General features: G+C 46.3%; 1 protein-coding gene across 1 annotated transcript in view; it reads right to left on the bottom strand.

Annotated features, from left to right (window-relative positions):
* The window catches only part of TLL2 (tolloid like 2), a 123,537-nt gene that overhangs the window by 81,696 nt on the left and 24,898 nt on the right, over positions 1-16,943 (bottom strand). The window contains 1 exon segment of the mRNA XM_079137998.1: positions 13,281-13,391. Coding sequence (XP_078994124.1) covers positions 13,281-13,391 — 111 coding nt within the window.

Here is a 16,943-nt window from a genome sequence, read left to right as displayed (position 1 = left end):
AACCAGGGAAGCAGAAGCAAAGGGGAGCAGGAGCTTTAAAAGTCCACAGGCTCAGCACCAAGGCCAGCTGGAGTTTTGTCCTCATGGTTTGTGGGCAAGCAAGGGTCATTAAAGGGGACTAAAGGGAAATAAGATGACCAGAACACTGAGTGAGATTCCACTGGCAACTCCACCACCATCATCACCTTCTCTCTCTGCATCTCCCTGGAAACCACAGAAATAACAACCCAGAAAACAGCCCCAGAAAAACATGGCTTTATCCAGATCATCCTGCACATTGGCCACAGGAGAGCAGGATAGGAAGCCACGTCCCAAACTTAGACCAGCAAGGCCATCGGCCACCCCTCAAGCCGTCTCCAGATCTGAAGGTCCAGCCTACTGGTCACCCGGTACTCAGTTTCCCATCCCTCCTGTTCTGCTACGGGAGAAGCTGGGCTTCCTTAACCTCCTCCCTCCAGCCCATGGCCACTGCTTTCTAAGCAGGGACAAGGGGAGGCCACAGCCATATTGCTGCCTATATTTCTGGGAGCCTCCTGGAGAGTCTCTGGAAGGGCCCAGGTTATATGGGATTTAACCAGACTGTTCTGAAGTTCCACAAGACATCAGATGAAGGAAAACCAAGCCCTCTTGGTTATCTAATCAGCAACGACCGCAGCAGGTACCACGTGTCCCATTCACGTTGCATTCAGGGAGCTCATGAAGGAAATAAAAGATTCATTCTTGATCCAACTCTTCATCTTATCAATAAGGAAGCTGAGGTCCCCCAAGGTGAAGTGACATCCCCAAAGTCTCCTCTATTGTTGGTAACTGAGGGTTGTAGTCTGTTATGCCCAGTAAATATGCTTGAGCAGTCAGCACATGCACGAGGAAGGTTGACGTCCAGACTTAACAAAGCGCACTTACCAAGAGGGGCTGAGATATTCAAGAACAAAGGCACCTCGCTTTAGGAAAACAAAAACACTAGGTTAAAAAAGGTAAAGGGAGAGTTGGGGTTGTAGCTCAGTGGTAGAGTGCTTGCCTAGCATGTGCGAGGCCCTGGGTTTGATCCTTGGCACCATATAAAAATAAATAAATAAGATAAAGATATTGTGTCCATCTACAACTAAAAAAAATTATTAAAAAATAAATAAATAAATAAAGGTTAAGGAACTGGGTGTGGTGGTGCATGCCTGTAATCCCAGCAACTCAGGAGGCTGAGGATGAGGGTTGCAAATTCAAAGCCAACCTCAGCAATTTAGTGATGTCCCAAGGAACTTAGCAAGACCCTGTCTCAAAATACAAAAAGGGCTGGGGATGTGATTCAGTGGTTAAGCACCCCTGAATCCAATCCCTGGTACCAAAAAAAAAGTTAAGAGGTGATTACTTATGAAAGCATCCTTCATTTTTATCAAAAAGGATTCACCATCGCATTCTTTTACACCAGGGTGAGAAACGCTTTCTAAACCTAGGCCACTGGGATTGGGCATTTATTGGAGGTCTACATAAATAAAAAGACTTTAATAGAGTCTATTTCATTTTATTCTGCTTTAGACATCAACCGTTATTTATACTAAGATCAGGAAACATAAAACCCCATTCAATCCATTCAATAAATCATATAGTCAAAGGAGAGCAAAATTAAAGACAGAATGTAGATGTGGTTCAGTGGTAGAGCGCTTGCCTACCATGTGTGAGGTCCTGGGTTCAATCCCCAGCTCTGAAGGAAAAAAGAGAGGAGAGAAGTAGAACCAGATTAAGAAGAACCAAAAGAATGATGCTTGTAAACGTGAGGCAGTCTTTGTGTTGTCAAAGCTGAGAAGCAAAGATTGGTCCCGCCACGGGTAGAAGTGGTCTCCAGCTCTTTTAAGGCTGTGTCCCCAAATTCTGAGTATTAATATGGCTGATGGGAACTCATAAAATATTTTCCCATGAAAATGACATCATAAATGGCAATGTGAGGGTGGGATTACCAGGTCTATCCCTAAAAGCCAAGTTATCCCCAAAGAAAGCTGGGCTATCACAGGGGTCAATTTGCTCAACCGCCACCTCCCCAAATGAGAAACTGCTCCGTCACTACTTCTTCTCTTGGGCCACAGATCTGGACCCACTACCTGCTTCCATTGCTATTTCGTTTCTACCTCCAACCTCCCCCAGGGAGGTTGTCAGCCTTCTGCTAGGCTCATTGTAAAACCCCCTCCCTCGGACATCTCTTCCACCCTCAGGACCTCTGCAGTACCCCTACCAGGGTACCACAGGATTTCAGTGGAGGACACGTCAGCTGAGGAACTGTGAAGTAGAACTAGGCATGGTAGTTGTACTGGGAGGAGTACAAGAGGAGACGGAAGCAAAAACAAGAGACATTTTTTGGCCCCTGAGAAGAGAAATCAGCCTTGTTCCTTTCTTTCTAATTCCTATTTCTGTCCCCAAGAGGTGTCTCCCAATAGCTCACGTGTAAGATAATGCGAGAAGGTTTAGAGTAAAACGATTAGGTTACGAGAGCCTTAACCCAAATGGTGAATTAATCCCCTGATAGGGGTCAACTGCGTGGTAACTGTAGCCATACTCTGCTTCTACCCCTTAGATGCCCATGAGACCATAGTGTTACAATAAACTCTTTCACTTGAGTTATCTTGAGTGGAATTCTGTATCTTACAACTGAAAGACCCTTGGCTAGTGTGTCAGGTCCTAACTCTTCATTTGTCCAAGCCTCTCAAGTTAATCTCCCAATTTTGATTCAGGCTCCTAGATTCGTGCCTGGGAGGCTCAGAGCTGCCTGGATGCATACTCAAGAGCATCTGCCTGGCTGGCTGTGCATCCTCTACAGCTCCAGGTGGACTCTCAGCCCCGCTTCTTCAAATTCTGACAAATGTAGTCATAATAGAGATCAACTCAAAGGTGAATTTGCTTTTCCCAGTCCTTCAAGTTCTCAGTGAACTCTGGCTTCAATCCAAGCTGTAAGTCAGCCTGAATGAGGCCCCAGAGAGTGAGATGATAGCATCCTTATGTTGCATCCTTTTGTCCTTCCCAAAGAGCAGATGTGCAATTTATCAGATGCTTCTTTATCATCTCAGATCAACTTATTAAATTAAAAACTTTCTGGGTGGAGGAGCTGCCAGGCCTTGCCGGTTCCTGTCCTGACGTCCTCCTATTCTGCCAGCGCCTGCTGACTTCTGTCAGCTGAGCTCAGGCACTGACTCTGGGGCCAGCCCTGTCCTCAGGCAAGGATTTAAGGATTTGGGACTCCACACTGAAGAGGCTGGGCAGCACATCACTATTGCCTCTGATCTGGCTCTAATCTGGCCCCTGACTTTGATTTGTGCACTTCTGATTTATTTCTTACTCTGTCCCCACCTTCCTCTCCCAGGTCAATCAATACTCAGACTTCAGTCCTCACTAACTCCCACTTCTCACAAGAGCCAGGGACTCTTGCCCTGCTATTTGGAGCTCCCATCATAGAACTAGAAGCCTGCTAAATGCTATTGTCCTAGGCTTCTGGATTCCCAGATTGGATTCCTTACTCACATCCTGCCTGGATGACAATCATCATCTAGTCTTCCCTCCAAGTGGGGACTTCACCTGCTTTAGGGGGTAGGTGACCACCCCATACCAGCAGGGGATTTGATCCCAGGTCCCACTTCTCCAGCCTGCCCCACTCCTCCAGTTCACCCAGAGCATGACAATAATCACTCTTATCATTAAATCTCAGTCTCCTCAATGATGGGGGGAAAGGTAGATACAGATGCATCCTTGGTGCTGAGCACAGAAGGAGTCCCCCATTAGCACTCACTACATGAAGGAAGGGAAGAGGGGAGGAAGTGATTCTAGTCATGAAGCTGGCATCGGAGAGGCAGCGAAGTTGTGGGGCAAACCCCAGGAGTGGGCGTAAAGGATAGACTAGAAACCCAGCACAGGAAGATAATCAAGGTCTACACTGTAGGAGCCCAGGAGAAGTCTCATGGCCGGAGCAGGATAACTGTGGGTGGTCACCTGGATGACTTGTATGTCAGGAGGTGGAAGGGGCTGGGAGGAGTGAGCAGGAACTCCAGTACATTCTCCCTGACTTAGAGAAGTGCTAAGAACCATGTTTCCACCTGGGAGTCTGTACAAAGGACCCCGTAAGAGAAGCTATTTGTCATATAGCTAAAGGATGCCCTTTTGGGGCAAGCGATGTGGGCCTGCTCAGCCCCAGGGCAACAACCCTGAGCCTGAGAGTCATTTCTGTTGCTGGCACCCACTCGAAGCCAAGGTTCTGAGGATTGCACCTCCAAGTAAATGATCCCAAACCTGACAACCTCTGAGGCAAGTGGGAGAGAAGAACCCACCACAGTCCTGAGCCCCTGGCCAGATCCTTGGGTTTGATATGGTTTAGATATGAGGCCTCCCCCAACAGCTCATGTGTGACACAATGCAAGAAGGTTTAGAGGTGAAATGACCAGGTTATGAGAGCCTTTGGGGTTTATATGTTGTCATGGTGAGCAGAGCTCTCTCTCATTCTCTCTCTCTCTCTCTCTCTCTCTCTCTCTCTCTCTCTCTCTCTCTCTCTCTCACTGCTTCCTGGTGTGATGTCCTGAGCCACTTTCTTCCACCACACTCCTCTGCCATGATGTTCTGCCTCACCTCGAGCCTCAAGGAATGGAGCCCGCTGTCTATGGACTGAGACTTCTGGAACTGTGAGCCCCAAAATAAACTTTTCCTCCTTAAAATTGTTCTTGTCAGGTGTTTTGGTCATAGCAGTGAAAAAGCTGACTAAGGCAATTCCAAATAGTACATGGGATTCACAGTTCTCAAATGTTTGGCATCGTTTATGTGCCCAGTGTGATGGAGGAACTCAAGAAGGAGGCCCAAGACCAAGCAAAGATGAGTCACTGCTATTGACAGTCTGTCTGAAGGAGAAAGGCAACCATCTCATGCAAGTGGGGTAATCAAAAGTGGGATGTGGGGCAGCTCCCATTCACCTGTGGAACTCATGCTTGTCTTTTACATCACCTCTTGGGTGGTGATGAAGAAACCAAGTGTCCATCAGCTCAGCAGGACCCATGGTGGTGATGCCAGGGGCCACTTCTAGAGGCAATGGAGTATGGAGACATGGAGAGATAAAAGTCCTAATCTTCACTTTGCCAACAATTACTTGTGTGATCACAAACAGGTTCTTTGACCCTCTGAACACTGGGTCTCACATCTATAGGTACTAACAGTACCTACCATGCAGAGCTACTGGGTGAAGGGTGAAGGTTAAATGAGACCGTGTGTGTAAGGAATTTAATCCCTAATCAATATACAAATGGTAGCTGTTGTTATTCTTTTCATTGTTTCTATTGAAGAGGAACCAGCACCTAACTGATTTTCAGACTTTGTGACCCTAGAGTTTGACTCAGAATGACGAAGGAAGTTCTTACTGGGGGATTGACAGAGATTTCACATATGCTGGGTGGGATCAAATCCAAGGACTGACCAGAGTGTGTTGTTGCAAACCCAGCTCCAGCACTCCTCCAAGGTCCTGGCAGGGTACTACAATGAGGGGCTCCAAGAGATCTACACACTTGGGGACCACAGGGTCTGAGACACAGAAGTGGACTAGGGAGAAAAGAAGACAAGGGAGCCAGCAAAGGGACAACACCATGGGTATTGTGGCTTTTGGTGTTAGACCCTGGAAAAATGCTTCACCTACCACATTCATTTCATCCCCCAGTAAGGCAGGTATCCCATATTAAGAATAAGGAAGTCATTAGCCTAAGTCCTTCAGCTGATTAGTACAGAGCCAGAGATACAAACCAAGGCCTACCTGACTCCAGGACCCGTGATCTTCCACACTGCAGCCCTCCACGCTTCCAGTTGTGCACATCGACATGTGTGGAAGCACACAGAAAAGGGAAGCCAACGACCAGAATTTCATAACTTGAGATCCACAAGGTAATTTAAAACTCTTGAAATTGTGAGCAAAATTGTGAGTGAGAGGGTGTGTGTTTTTCTCAGAAAAATGCTCATAATATTCATTGGACTCTCAAAGAAATGCAAGAACCTCAAAATATCAAGTGCAACATGTTAGAAGAAAAGAAGTCACCAAGACGTTATTCTCTAGGTCCCTGCCTCACCCAGCTCTTGGGGAGACATGGGGTAGAATTGGGATGAGGAAGAGCCCCATGACAGACCCTTGTCTCTCTAAAACCAGAGGCCCCAGCAGTAGAGGCCATCAGGTTCCTCAGAGGTGGTACTCAGCAATGCATGATGGGAAAGAAGACCTGAATCCAATGAACTGCCCCAGCAAGAAGTCCACCTGGCATTCATTCATGCACTCAGGACACGGCTCCTTCCACAGAATATCGCAGGCAGCCACCTGCTGCCACTCACCCACACACTTGTTAGTTAGTTTTCCTGCCCCAACAAAGAAAATGAGTGAAATTCTGAAGCCATGTCTACCAAGCCTGGGGAATGTGTCCATGGGACTAGAGGCTGAGAACAAGGCTGCTTAAAACAACCCTGCACACAAGTTCTCAAGAGCCTTGAGACAAATGGGTCTCTTTTCAGACCTTTCATTCTTAGAAAGCAGAGCCCAGGAACTCTGAACCAGAGTTTTCTGATTCAGGATGTCTGGGTATGTAGTAACCTTTGATGCCAAAAGTGAGCCCAGTGATGTCTACTAGCCTCGGTTCCCCCTTCTCAGTAGCCTGAAATGCAGAGCTCGAATTCAGAGCTGCCTTGAAAGAAACGAGGATATGATTTCATCAGCCCCTCTATTCAGATGGGAACACTGAGACTAAGTGGGGGCACCCTGTGCCACTCCAAGTCCTGGCCAGAGTAGGAAGAGGATTCTCTGTTAGTAGACAATGATGCGGTGGGTGAAGAAACCTCTGACTTCAGAGATGATGCCCAGAGAGGGGACACAGGCTATATCCAAAGTGACATCCTGGACTCTCTCCTACTCATTTATTATTTTGAACCAGATGCCAAACTGTTGGGGTTATGCAGATGCTCTACACAGATGGCAAGAGTTTGGGAAGCAAGGATTTAGAACAAGGTTGGCTTCTGAAACAGAGATGGATGTGGCCCAGTGGCTCAGAATAAGTGAGGCGAGAAATGTCAGCTTCCATCAGAGCCAATAAGTAATTAAAACCGCTTCCCCTTTCAGAGTCCTCATTACAGAGATCAAGAAATCAGATCCATTATCCAGACAGAGACAATTGCAAGACAAGACTTCCTCTCTAGGTACATCTGCAAAGATAGCTTCCTTGGCTCTTTAGGGAAGAAATAAATAAGCAAAAAGTCCAAAGCAGTAACCACACAGGCTTCTGCACATCTTGTGTGGTTAAGAGAAGTGTCTAAGAATTCAGAAATGGGGCGACAGGTTCTGCCACCATCACACTGAAGAGGATGCAAGAGAGTCAGAGAGTGTGTGTGTGCCTCCCGCTAAGTACTTCCTTCACTACACAGCTAATCCGATTAGCAGCTTTAGGAAACTCTGCAATGTTAATTCAAGGGCCCCATTCACAGAGCAGCTTGGCCCATGCCTGCCCAGAGCTCCCATTCTTCTCACTGCAAATAAAATGCATAGAGAAGGACTTTCTCTGCCCAGAGGATATGCTCTCCCTGCCCCACACACATCCAAAATGCTGCTGCCACATCCTCTGGCAGCTCCCACAGCAGGGAAATGGGCCCTTCCCCAAATGTGGGAAGACAGAGCTCTCTGCACTTTCCCATAGCTGGCAGCTGGTGCTGAGTGAAGAGGTGTCACAGATACGTTCAGCTGCAGGGCCATAGATGAGCCCTTGGCTCTCTGTGGGCCTTCGTTTCTTGGTCTGTAGAATGGGGACTTTGAGCAGAGGGAGCAGCTGGAACAGAAGGCTGGAAGGAAGGAACTCAGGGCGTGTGCAGACACGATGTCATTGCATTTGGCTGGAGGGCCAGCTGAGGGAAGGGAGCCTGGAATGTGGACTGAGTGGATGGGGACCTTGGGAGGCAGACTAAGGAATGTTTCTGATAGGCGATGGGGGGCTACTGAAGGGCTCCGAGGGTAGCATTGCATTAGATCCCCAGGACTGTCCTACAAGTCCCCATAAACTGGGTGGTAACAACAGATTTGCTCTCAACTCTAGACGTTGCAAGTCTGAAATCAAGGGGCTGCCAGGGCTGGGCTCCCCCTTTATGCTCCAGGGAAGAATCCTTTGCCTCTTCCTCGGTGTGGAGGCTACTGACAATACTTGATGTTCTTGGCTTGCAGCTGCATCCTCCTATCTCTGCCTCCATCTTCATGTGACCTTTTCTCTGTGCCCCTCTGGATTTATAAGGACTCCAGTCACAGATTTAGAGTGGGCCTGAATCCAGGATGATTTCATCTAAAGATCCAATTAGATCTACAAAAACCCTATTTCCAAAGAAGGTCACATTTTGAGGTTCTAGGCGAGAGTTTTGAGGGGCGGACACTATTCCATCCACAATTGTTGCAATGTTAACAGGAAGATGTTAACAACAGGGCCAGGGAAAGAGATTCCAGGCACTGACATGGACTCGAACAGTTGCCGCTAAGTGAATAGAACGGTGCCCTAGGCTGGGGGCCCCAAAGCCCTCAGAGGCTTCCTCTGTGCCCAGTGCAGGCCCTGAGTGGGCTCTTAAACCAGGCTAGGCACAAGGTCTTTGCTCACCCATATTCCAGCCTACTTTCCAGGTTGTTCTCTGTTCCTTCCAATTGGCCACGTGGTTGGTACAACCTGGGATTTGGGAAACCCAGCTCTAGTCCTGACTCTGCCACTGAGTGAACTTGGAATGTTGGCACCTCAAGGAAATGAGGCCACATCTAGGGCCAATGACACTATTTCATTCTGCAGCCAGGAAAGTAACTCAGCCCATAGCATACACCAGAAAGGAGGCCTCTGGGCTGCCCGGAAGGTTTCTGGGCCCTTCCCCTACACCCCTGTGCAGGAACTTCAGTCCTCTTCCCTGAGCTCCCTTCCCCAGCCTCCAAACAAAGGAAACAGGCCCTTCGACCAAAGCTTGGAAATGCAGTACCCTCTGTCTAGGACGACATCTTTCACACATTTGGATGTAAGAAGAGGGGGTAAAGGTGTGGCTCCTTCTTAAGAAATCTTTTTTTTAATTATTTTTTTGTAGTTGTCAATGGACAGAATGCCTTTATTTGTTTATATTTATGTGGTGCTAAGGATCAAATCCAGTGCCTCAACACATGCTAGGCAAGCACTCTGCCACTAAGCTACACAGCCCCAGCCCTGGTTTTTTTTTTTTTTTTTTTTAAATCAAGCAAACATTTAAAGATCTGTGCACGAACAGTAACATTATTTCTATTAGGGGGGAAAACCACTTAATAAAAAGGAGAAACAACCTCCCATCCATGTATAAGGGCTTAGTGAGATGAAGTTGGACAGAATTGCATATTGGAAAACTACTGTCATTAGGATAATAAGAGAGACCACAAAGTATTGCAGGAAAAAATATCCATGATGTGGTGTCAAGCAAAACACAGACTACACTGAGCATGTCCAGTAAAACTTCTTATGTTTCAAAAATAGGTAACTCTTTTCTATTTAAAATATATACACACGTGTGTGGATGCATGCACACATACTTGTATGTACTGGCTCACATGGCCCAAGCACATTAATAGTGGAAGGAATGCAGCAAATAATGATAGGGATCCCTGGAGTAGGGATAACAGGGGATTTTCCCTTTCCACTTTACACAATTATGAGCTATTGAACTTTTTTTTTTTTTTTTTACAATAAGTGATGTTAGTTTAATCATCCAAAACATTAAAACATATTCCCACTCTGAAAATAAAATAACTATTCTAGATAGATGCAAAGTTCTATTGGCCCTCAGGGCAAAGCAATCAGGATAAAAATTACCTTGCCCTAAAAACACACTGAAAAGAAAAAAATACATAACAAGCTTGGGAAGGAGGAAACACCAGGTCTATGTTTTAAAGTTGTGTGCCCATGCCCCCAAATTCCCTGCACAGGTGGTAAATCCCCACTTTCCACTTTCTTCCTAAACCCTCTAAGGTCCATCTTCTTTCTGGAAATTTTAATAATAATGAGAAGACAAGAGTTGATATTTATTGAGATCAGTTGCTATTTATTGAGCATTTATTATGTGCCAGGCACTTTACACAAATTCTTTTCTTTTGTCCTCATGACATCACTCTGAGGTAGGGATTATTACTATTCCCACTTGGTAGATGAAGAAACTGAGACCCAGCTGGGGAATTCAGCCCAGGCAGCATAACCCTAAGGCTTTGACTATGACCATTTGTTCTAAGCATCCTTCCCAGATACTTGGAGCTCTTGGTCTCCTCTCATGCTCTGAGAGAAGGCTCCAGGGTCTGCACTGTCTGTCCACCTCTGTCTTCTCTTCTCCACCAATTCTGGCCAGTGCCTTCTAAGTTAAAAGTGCTGGCCTAACCTCTCTGGAGTCCAAAGCTGAATGTGATGCAGCCTCTGCCCTCTATCAGTTCAAGGAGGAAAAGGACAGAAACATCCATCTCCATATTCCACTTTCAGTCACAGGAAGTGCTGCAAGAGGTGAAGCGTTAGGTTTCCCTTTGCCACAACCTCCTCAGGAGACCTTCCCTAACAGGGTCTCTCCAGTGGCTGGGAATACAGCTGCATGGTGGCTGGCCACTGCCCAGTCTCTCTGGTGCCTCTCACTCATATTTACCAACCCTGAGCCCCTAATCTGTGCCATGGCAGGTGCCCTAAGAGAGCAGCCAGAGAGCAGCTAGGGGTAGCCTGAGCATTTGCACTTGATGAATGGACATCACCTGATTGCTGTTCAGCCCCGGAGGGCAAGAGGAGGCTCAAGCTGGGAAGCCCAAGACCAAAGGCTTTCATAGGCCCTGCTTTCTAAGTGAATATATACTGGTGTGGAGTGTAAATTGGTACAACTACTTTGGAAAATAGTTTGAGAGTCTCCTCTAATGCTAAACAAGTATACCCCAGGACCCTGCCATTGCTCCTGGTTGTGCCCAGCAGCAATGAATGGTTCTGTGTCTACCAAAGAAAGTGTAAGAATGTCAACAGCAGCTTTATTTATCATAGCCAAAGATTATAAACTGCCCGAATGTCTGTCACATAATGAATAAGCCACAGTCCATTCACACAATAGAGTTCCACACAGCAACATGGGTGGCTTTCATAGTCGTAAAGCTGAGTAAAAGAAGACAGAAACACACTGTCAGGTCCTACTTAAGCAGGTAAAATGGATCTGGTGATGAAGGTTAGACTAGAGGCAACTTTGGGACAAGAGATGACTGGGGGAAAGAGAACCTCTGGGGCCTGGAATGTTCCATATCTTGGCCTGAGAAAGTAGTTACAGGGGCATTTACTTATGTAAAAGTTCATTACACTGTACATTCGAGATATGTGAAGTTCATTAATTTTAAGTAACACAGAAACACAAAAAGTTCAAGAAAACCCTTTAACCACACAGACTCTAGTGAGGTCGATTTCTCTAGGCATCTGGGAAAAGCAAGAGAAGACTGATTCGATGGCATGGTAGAATTATGAAGGGACTCTTCTTTTTGTTGGAGCTCAGTTAAGGCTGTGGATGTACTGATAAGAAAAATAATTTAAAACTTCATTTCAAATTCTAAGACTTCAAATCATAAAGAAGAGGGCTCAGAAATTCTAACAACACTGGTCATAGAACTGGACTCCACAAAGAAGGTCTGTGTGCCTACTGCCTCCTCCATCTCCCCAGCCCCTGGAAATGGTCCCCCCCCCGACCTCCTGTCAACCCTGACCCCTCATCCACCAAGTCCTTTGTGGAGCTTTGGTCCCTCTAGCTGCTCGTGTTCCTCATGAACCATGGAAGTCGCCCCCTTCCCCGCTGTCCCAATCTGGGCACATTCCCACCCTCATCCCTGCAGGCTTCAGGGATGTTCCTGAATGTCACCAAGGCCACCAGCAGCTGGGGAAGGGGTTGCTTGATATACCCTGTCCCCATCACCACTGGCAGTCAGCATGGCAAGGCTGCTCAGGTCCCAGCCTGGAACCCAGCTCAGGAGAGCAGTGGGGGAGGGAATTCTACCAAGGCACTGCGTCCTACTGCCTATTCAGGAAGGGCAGGAGCCCTGCAGCCCACAGGTAAAGCCCAAGTTCATTGACTCGGCAGAGAATCTCCTCACAGTCCTATCATCTCCCATGCAGCCCACCCCAAAGGGCCACTCTCCAGTGACCTACTCCTTGCCCCTGTTCCCCCAGTAAAGAGTACCTCTCACCCTCCTTGCCTTTGCGCCTGGCTTCCCCTCCACCTGAAATGTCCTTTCTCCCAGTAGGGACTCCTGCTTATCCTCAGGACACAATGCCAGGCTCTGCTAACTCTTCTCCCTCCCCATGGCCCTTGGTTCCTGCACACTGCCCTGGGAGTTTTAGTAAGTGCCTGCCCTTTCTTAAGGACTTATGTGCCAGGCGCTGGGCCGCCCTGTTACCTCTGGAGTCATTCCCCCAAACCTCTCTGGGCTGAGGTTGGCTTCATCCCCATTTTACAAAGAGCTGGACCAGATCAACACCCAGCCTCCTGGAAGGCAGCCACTGCATCGTCTCCACCTTCCCTCCACGGCACTGCAGCTGGCCCATGCAGGTGCTCAAAAAGCTCCAAAAGAAAGGAAGGCAGGGTAGAAAGAAGGGTCACAGATAGTAGGCACCCGTGACCCTCAGTCACCAAATAACAAGTTATCATCTGCCACTTCAAACACCAGTTCCCACACTCAACTCCCGGGACTGCTTCTAAGATGCCACAAAGCCAAGAGCATTGACCCAGTGGGCAGGGGGAGGTGAGAGGAACCAGGAGACCAGACTCAGTACTATTCATCTTAAGTGGGCAGCAAGGAGGGAGAAGAGTAATCAGAGTCTGAAGGTTGGGTGGTAACCCGGCCCTAGGTGTCTGTCACCTGGCTTGCCAGTCAAACAAGCACACAATACCCATGGGCAAACACCTCTCCCGGAGTGGTCATTCTTAACATTTTCAACAGACTTGCCCTAAAACCAGCCTGTTTGGCTATTCTCTCCAGTCTGGGACAAGCAGGAGCTCAGGTCAGAGTCCTAAGAACCGACACTGGGCTCCAGCCTAAACCTTCTGAGAAAAAGGCAAGTGGAGACATCTGAGAAGGATGTCTTGGAGGTCCCGCTGTACTTCTTCCCTAGAGAAGGAAGGGAAACCTGTCCTCAGCTTTCCACAGGCAGGTGGGCCCTAGACCGACAGGTCAAATACCACACACTTGTGACCCTCAACCCCTCTGCTGGAGCCCCGCCATCCCTGCCAGCTGGGGCGGGAGAATGGGAATCAGTACTCACCTGTGCTATGTCCCGATTCCTCCACTGATGGCTTGGTCCAGTCTGGGGCCTTGTCAATGTGAAATAATTTCAGATCATCTTCATCCAAAGCAATGTCTCCCCAGAAGACAGCTAAGAAGGAAAAACAAAAGTGGTTCAACTAAAACTGGAAGTCAAGAAAATGGATTTACGAAGGCCCCAGAAGGTGCTGGATGTTGAGGCAACAACTCTGGGAAAGACAGTTCCTCTAGCTGAAATTCTCCCTGAGCTCAGTGACAGGGCTGGCGGAGAAAGAGGAATGGCAGCCATTCTGCCCATGAAAGCCATGGGGCCAGGGGCCGACCACCATGGGAATCGCAGTCCTTGTTCTATAAGGCCCGCGTCTTACCCTAACTCCAGGCAACTGCGGGCAAAGCTGCCACATAAATACAGCTTTTTCTCTCTTTTTCAGTCCCCAGGTTATAAAAGAAAAAGCATAATGTCATCACTTATACTATTGTTCACAGTATCTGCTGCCCTTCCCTGGGGGCAGATTATATTTCCCTACCCCATTGATGTCAGGATTGGCCACATAACCTAGGGTGACTAATCCAGCGTGAGAGGAAGCCTTAGGAGTTAGCGCATGATTCACCATGTCCTCTTTTCCCTCTCCCAGAAGACAAGCAATGTTCTGCACAGGGTAAGCCCAGCACCCTGGGATCTTCAGCACAGATGATGTGAGCCCAGGCAGGATGGATGTGCCGCTCTGATCTGAGGTCCCCCCAAAGGTCCATGTGTTAAAGGCTCGGTCCCCAGGGTGGCACGGTTGGGAGATGGTAGAGCCATTAAATGTGGATTCCTGTGGGAGGGCTTTGGGTCCTCGGAGTGCCCCTGAAGGAGACTGTGAGACCCTGGCCACCTACTCTTTCTCTTTGCTTGCTGGTGATGGGATGAGCAGTTTTGTTCTGCATGAGCTCCCACCATTATGTGCTGCTGCACCACAGGCCAGAAGTAATGGGGCCAATGGAACACAGACTGGAATCTCCAGAACTGTGAGCCCAAATCAACCCTTACTCTTTACAAGTTGATTATTTCAGGCATTTGTTATAGTAACAGAAAACTGATTAACACATGTAGCATGGATTGGGAAGGACTTGTTTTTATAAACCTCTCAGATTTCTGGACATTCATAACTGGAGCATAATTTTTTTATCCTGATAATACAGAAATTGCTATTGAAGGTAGTCTGGTAGTATAATAAGAACCTACTACCTTTAGATGTCAAGGAGACTGTTACTAAAAGGAGGTGATCTATGTTTGCAGTGGTGAGGCATTGGGCAAACAGTTGCTTGAGTTAACTTGGAAGGCAGATGACAGACTGAATGAGCATATGGGTTTAAGAGAAGGGACTGAAAGTCAGAATGTTAATTGTGTGCCTTAGTTGTTATTAGCTATGGTTGACAAGGTCCTAAAGAAAGAAATGAGCTCAAAAAAAAGAAATGGATAATTTTAGTAGGAATGAAAACAATAAAATAAAACCAAACAGGAAGAGTCCAAAAATTCAGGGACTTGGAGAGTTGGAAAAGTCAATCTATTCTCATAAACAATAAAACTGAGAAGTTTGAGTCACAAGGGCTGATTAAAAGTGAGCCTCTGGTGTAGGTAGATAGGAACCCTCATCCACTGTTAATCAGAATGGAAAACCAGAAAACTTCTTTACAAAGTTAAATATAAACTCATTATAAGAACCATAAATCACATTCTTAGGGATCTTCCCAAGAGAAATGAAAACATATTCACACAAATACATAAGCTCAATGTTTGTAGCATCCTTATTCATTATGGCCTCAAACTTGGAACAACCTATCTATCTATCAACTGTTGAACAGATAAATATAGTGTATCTATACAATGGCACATTATTTACCAATTCAAGGGAATAAACTACAGACACATGCTACAACATGTACGAATCTCAAAAACTAAGTGAAAGAACCAGATGCAAAGGACTACATGTTAAATGATGTGATTTACATGAAATGTCTAGAAAATATCTAATTGATAGAGCTAGGAAGATTAGCAATTGACTAGGACTAGAGATGAGTATAAGGATTGACCACAAATGAGCTGATGGAAATGCTCTAAAATTATAGTGACTCAAGAAATTACTAAATTCACTAGACTCATAGAATTACTCACTTCACAATGGCAGAATCATACAGTATGTAAGTTATACCTACAGGAAACTATTAAAGGAATATAAACTCAACCTTGTAGCAAGGACCAATCAAGATGGTGCCCTGTACGACCTTTCCATTGGAAAAGAATGGTACAAATAAAGAAAACTAATCATGAGGCTCTCTCACAGAAGCAGAGACAGCTGGCTAGGAGATCACTATGAGCAGCCATGGCACAGAGCTGATCCAGACAGACATGAGGATGACCAACACTTCAGAAAAGCCAAATGAGCCATGAGCATGATTACAAGAGACATGACTATTTGAGACTTAACAGTTGTAGGGTCTTTTGCAACATGTGCCCAGTAAGTTCAGCATTTTTATGGAACCATAACTATTCTAGCTCCCAGTCTTCCCCTTTCTGAATGGTAATGTCTGTTAACAGGTATCCTATTCCCAATCTATCACTGAATATTGAGTATGTATTGGGGGGGGGAGTGGATTTGTAATTTTATTTTGTTTGGTTTTGTTAGTTTGCAAGTCTCTGGAGGAAGAGGAGTCACATCATGATTCGGTATAGAGGATCATAAGATCTAGGACTTTGAGCCTGGTATCATGACTGTACAGGACTGTGGGGTGTCTCCCCTGTGGAAGGATAAATACATTGTATATATGTGAGAAGAAGGCAAATATTAATTACCCGCAGAGAGGAGATAGGTGATAGAATCTATTATTTTTCATAACTTCTGCTCTTTCTCCTAGGGATAAATTGTACTTCCACATCTCTCTGATGTCAGGCTTCACCATGTGATTTTTTTTTCTTTTTCTCTCAAGTGAAAGTGAATGGAGGTGACAAGTGTCACTTCTAAGCAGAACCTCTGAGAGTTGGCCCAGGTTTCTCATGTTCTCTTTTCCCACATCCAAATGAGGATGACCCATAAATAAGCAGCTCCAACTAGCTGGAACATGGGATGAAGACGTAATGTGAGACATACACCTCTGTGGTGATGAGACAGGAGACTGGGAGAGGCAGGGGCATTCAAAGCACATGCTTTCAAGCCAGAAAGATCTGGGTCCAAACCCCCATGTTGCTATTTAAGAGCTGTGTGACCTTGGGCAAATCATTTGATCCCTCTGAGCTGCAGTTTCCTCATCTGGAAACAGGGTTGGAAATACCTTGTAGAGTTGTGTGAGAATAAAATGAGACGAGATTACTCATTAAATGAGATGAGCATTTGGTGCAGGCCCTGGCCCATGCAGGACAACTCAGAGATAGTGGTGCCATTCTAATTTTCACTGAGTTCACCTAGGCATGCTCAATTTTCACTGAGTTCACCAGCTCCACCCTGTCCTCCTCCAGAAGACCTGCTCCCACTAGGCTCAACTCAACTTCCATATGACTGTATTCTTGAAGGAGGAAGACTATAGTAAAAAATGTTAGACCTTTTCAAATTAATGTGTAGATTCAGTATACTTTAATCAAAGCCACAATAATTTTTATTATTAACAAATTGATATTAAAGTTCAT

This window comes from Sciurus vulgaris (genome assembly GCF_902686455.1).
Source record: "Sciurus vulgaris genome assembly, chromosome: 4".
NCBI classification, from domain to species: domain Eukaryota; kingdom Metazoa; phylum Chordata; class Mammalia; order Rodentia; family Sciuridae; genus Sciurus; species Sciurus vulgaris.
The sequence above is the reverse complement of the archived record's forward strand: the minus strand, read 5'-3'. Positions and strand labels throughout refer to the sequence as shown.